The sequence below is a fragment of the Hordeum vulgare genome, chromosome 7H (genome assembly GCF_904849725.1).
Source record: "Hordeum vulgare subsp. vulgare chromosome 7H, MorexV3_pseudomolecules_assembly, whole genome shotgun sequence".
Lineage (NCBI taxonomy): Eukaryota > Viridiplantae > Streptophyta > Magnoliopsida > Poales > Poaceae > Hordeum > Hordeum vulgare.
The window spans coordinates 193,930,576-193,933,868 of NC_058524.1; the positions used below are offsets into that span (position 1 = coordinate 193,930,576).

The following is a 3,293-nucleotide window of genomic DNA, read 5'->3' on the forward strand; positions in this document are numbered from 1 at the left end:
AACGACCTATCATGAACGAAGATTCATGGCTTTCAAGACAAACAAGCAATGATATGGCCGCACTCGTTGAATAGTTTGTGATAATATGCAAACATTTGGCACATGCCTGCATCTTGGGACGGGAAACAATGTTTCCAAAGCGAGCCTCCGACTTGTTTCACAAAATAAACCATTTTCCATTTTCTGAATGCTAAAAACATGTGTTGATCATGAAGCGGCTACAAAGAGAGTCATTCCAAATGGCACCATTCATGTATATCTCAAAGTAGACCATATTTTATGGATGGTAGTAAAAAATCATGCATTTCTGAGCCTCGTAGCTACTCCCAGCCATTCAGACAACCATTCGCTGATTCAGCTGGAACCGACTGAAATTTGAACTGCGGGTGCTCCATAGCTTGCCCGTTATTTTTTACCAAAAATAATTTTAGCTTCATTGGTAGGCATTTCATGAAACAATTGCTAACAACTTTGCATGACTTAACACCTAGGAGCACATGGCCGCCGCGACGAATTCCGACGAATTTCGAAAACACCGTAAAAAGTTCAATAAAATCAAAAAAAGGGAAACCTCCTCGTCACATCATGATATGTGACATAGAAACTAGAAAAAAATATTAAACTTGGAATACCGATGTTTCTTGAAAAGGTGTTTTGAGAAACGACCTACCATGAATGAAGATTCACGGCTTTCAAGCCAAATAAGCAATGATATGGCCGCACTCGTTCAATAGTTTGTGATAATATGCACAAATTTGCCACATGAGTGCATATTGGGATGGAAAACAATGTTTCTAAAGAGATGCTTCAATTTTTCACAAAATAAACCACTTCCCATTTTTTGAATGCTAAAATCATGTGCTTTTCGTGAAGCAGCTACAAAGAGAGTCATTCTAAATGGCGCCATTCCATGTCTGTCTCAAAGTAGACCATATTTCATGGACGGTCATAAAAAATTGTGCATTGTGAGCGTCGTAGCTACTCTCGGCCATTCAGACAACCATCGGCCGATTCAGCTGGAACCGGATGAAATTTGAACTGCGGGTGCTCCATAGCTTGCCCGTTATTTTTACCAAAAATCATTTTTAGCTCCACGGCTAGGCATTTCATCAAAGAATCGCCAACAACTTTGCATGATTCAACACCTATTCTCGGACGGTCGCCGCGAGGAATTCCACCGGATTTTCTTAGTTTTGGTCAAAACTGTTGTTTTGGTTGTCATGTGATAAATCTTATCGGAGAAAAATGTTGTCTTGTAATACTTGAAGATTAAGAAAAATTCTTAGTTTCATGATTTTTTTTGAACTGAATTGAGTCATTGTTCTTCTAACTAAATTATGTCTGAATATAAATTTTTTGCGAGAGTGGGGACTCGAACCCACGATCAATCGCACGTTTCACTGTGTCCAGAACCACTGAACTAGGATGAGAATGTTGATTATGGTCTTGTTGTTTCACTATATACACGCATGCTCCATCACACAGCCGTCTGATCCCACACACAGCCAAAAAATAATACGCGAGCGGGCGCTCGAACCCACGGCCTGGCGCATAAATCATTATGTTTCTACCGCTGGGCTAGTAAGAAGTTTTCAACTAAGTAGAGGAACTTTTCCCTATATTAGGTGATACCCTACCCACGACATGGCCCACTCTTTTCCCCACCCTACGTACTCCCCCTCTCCAGTCTATCGACTCTTTTACCCACCGTACCCACTCCCCCTATGCCGACGACTCCCTCCGCTGATGACTCCCTCCCCCGACGATTCCCTCCGCCGCCGACACCCTCCGCTGACGACTCCCTCCGCCGACTCCCTCTCCTGCAATGGTGGTATGTGAATCCGCCGCTGAACCCCTCTTCCATTTCTACTGTTGTTTAGATTAGGGTTCTTGCCGCCGCCGCTGTTGTTGTTTTGATTAGGGTTGGATTAGATTAGGGTTTGATTAGGATTAGATTAGGGTTCATGTTGATTTCATGATGCGAGTCATCAGGCTGTGTTAGATTCTTCGGTTCTTCAATTTTTTCAGTTTTAGATTCAGTTCTTCAGTTTTTAAGTGCAGGTCTTACAAAAATTTGGGTGCAAAATTCTTGTTTCTGTAAATATGGTCCATTTATAGTAGATATGGTTCATTTATCAAATATGGTTCTAGCTGTGTTTATATATATGGTTCTAGATATGGTTTTTCCATTTATAATAGTATTCCATTTATAGTAGATATGGTTATAGTAGCAAAATGTTGTTATGGTTCTAGCTGCGTTTTGCCATTTGTAGTAGTATTCCGTCCTGAATGTGTATGATTGGCCTACATCTCTTTCATGTCTAAAAAACTAGGCTCTATTCTAACTACGCCCAGTCCTGTTTAAGGTAACTTATTGTTTAATTACTATGCTCCTTTTCAGACACGAGGGGAGGATGCCACCGTTGGCCACGCTCTGCCATGGCTGGCTTGGAAGGTTTCGAGTTCTTCGAGATCATAATTGATAAACCTTGCAGATTGCAAGTATATACAAGACGAGATCTCCCCTTCACCATCTCTTTATCATCTACTGTCTAGTGCTTGATGCGTTCAATTTGCCACTGCTTGACCGTCGCTACAGAGGTTGTGTGACAGTTTGCGAAGATGCTTGACGACCGTGAGCCCCCAAAAGTGAAGTTGTGGGAGTCCGGCAGTGGGCATCACAGGCTATGGGATGTGCTGGTGGTGTTTGACACCAACGGCCACATGTACCTATGGTGCGAATGGGAGCATTTCTCCCGCGCCCATGACCTGCAGCTCGGGCACTTACTTGTCTTCCGCTACGATGGCGAACTTGTGCTCACCGCGAAGGTATTTGACGGGACCATGTGCCGCAGGCACTACCAACATGACGACGATCCCAGTAAGCTCTGCCTCTCTTCTTCCTCTCATTTTGGACTCATCTCACACCGATTGCTAAAGAAACCTTTGTTGCATTTGGCCAGGCAATGGGAGCTACAGCGGGGATGAAGAGGAGCAGAGTGAGGAAGAAGAGGAGTAGAGTGGGGAAGAAGAGGAGCAGAGTGGGGAAGAAGAGGAGCAGAGTGAGTATGAAGAGGAGCAGAGTGGGGAAGAAGAGGAGAAAAGTGGGGAAGAAGAGGAGCAGAGCGGGGATGAAGAGGATCAGAGTGGGGAAGAATAGGTGCAGCCTATTCTTGCTGATGATGAGCTTGCTATGGTGCTACCTAACAATGACCTCGCGATTGTGGTGCATGACGATGACTTCGCGATGGTGGTGCGTGACGATGGCCTCGAGATGGTGGTGCCTGACTATG

At 44.0% G+C, this 3,293-nt stretch overlaps 1 protein-coding gene across 1 annotated transcript; it reads left to right on the plus strand.

Annotated features, from left to right (window-relative positions):
* The first annotated feature begins 1,696 nt into the window (after positions 1-1,696).
* LOC123412989 (B3 domain-containing protein Os03g0212300-like) lies at positions 1,697-3,052 on the plus strand. The gene is made up of 3 exons (XM_045105936.1): positions 1,697-1,831; positions 2,402-2,881; positions 2,964-3,052. Exons 2-3 carry the CDS (start codon positions 2,623-2,625, stop codon positions 3,017-3,019), a joined length of 315 nt encoding a protein of 104 aa, XP_044961871.1. The 5' UTR covers positions 1,697-1,831; positions 2,402-2,622; the 3' UTR covers positions 3,020-3,052.
* The last annotated feature ends 241 nt before the right edge of the window (positions 3,053-3,293 follow it).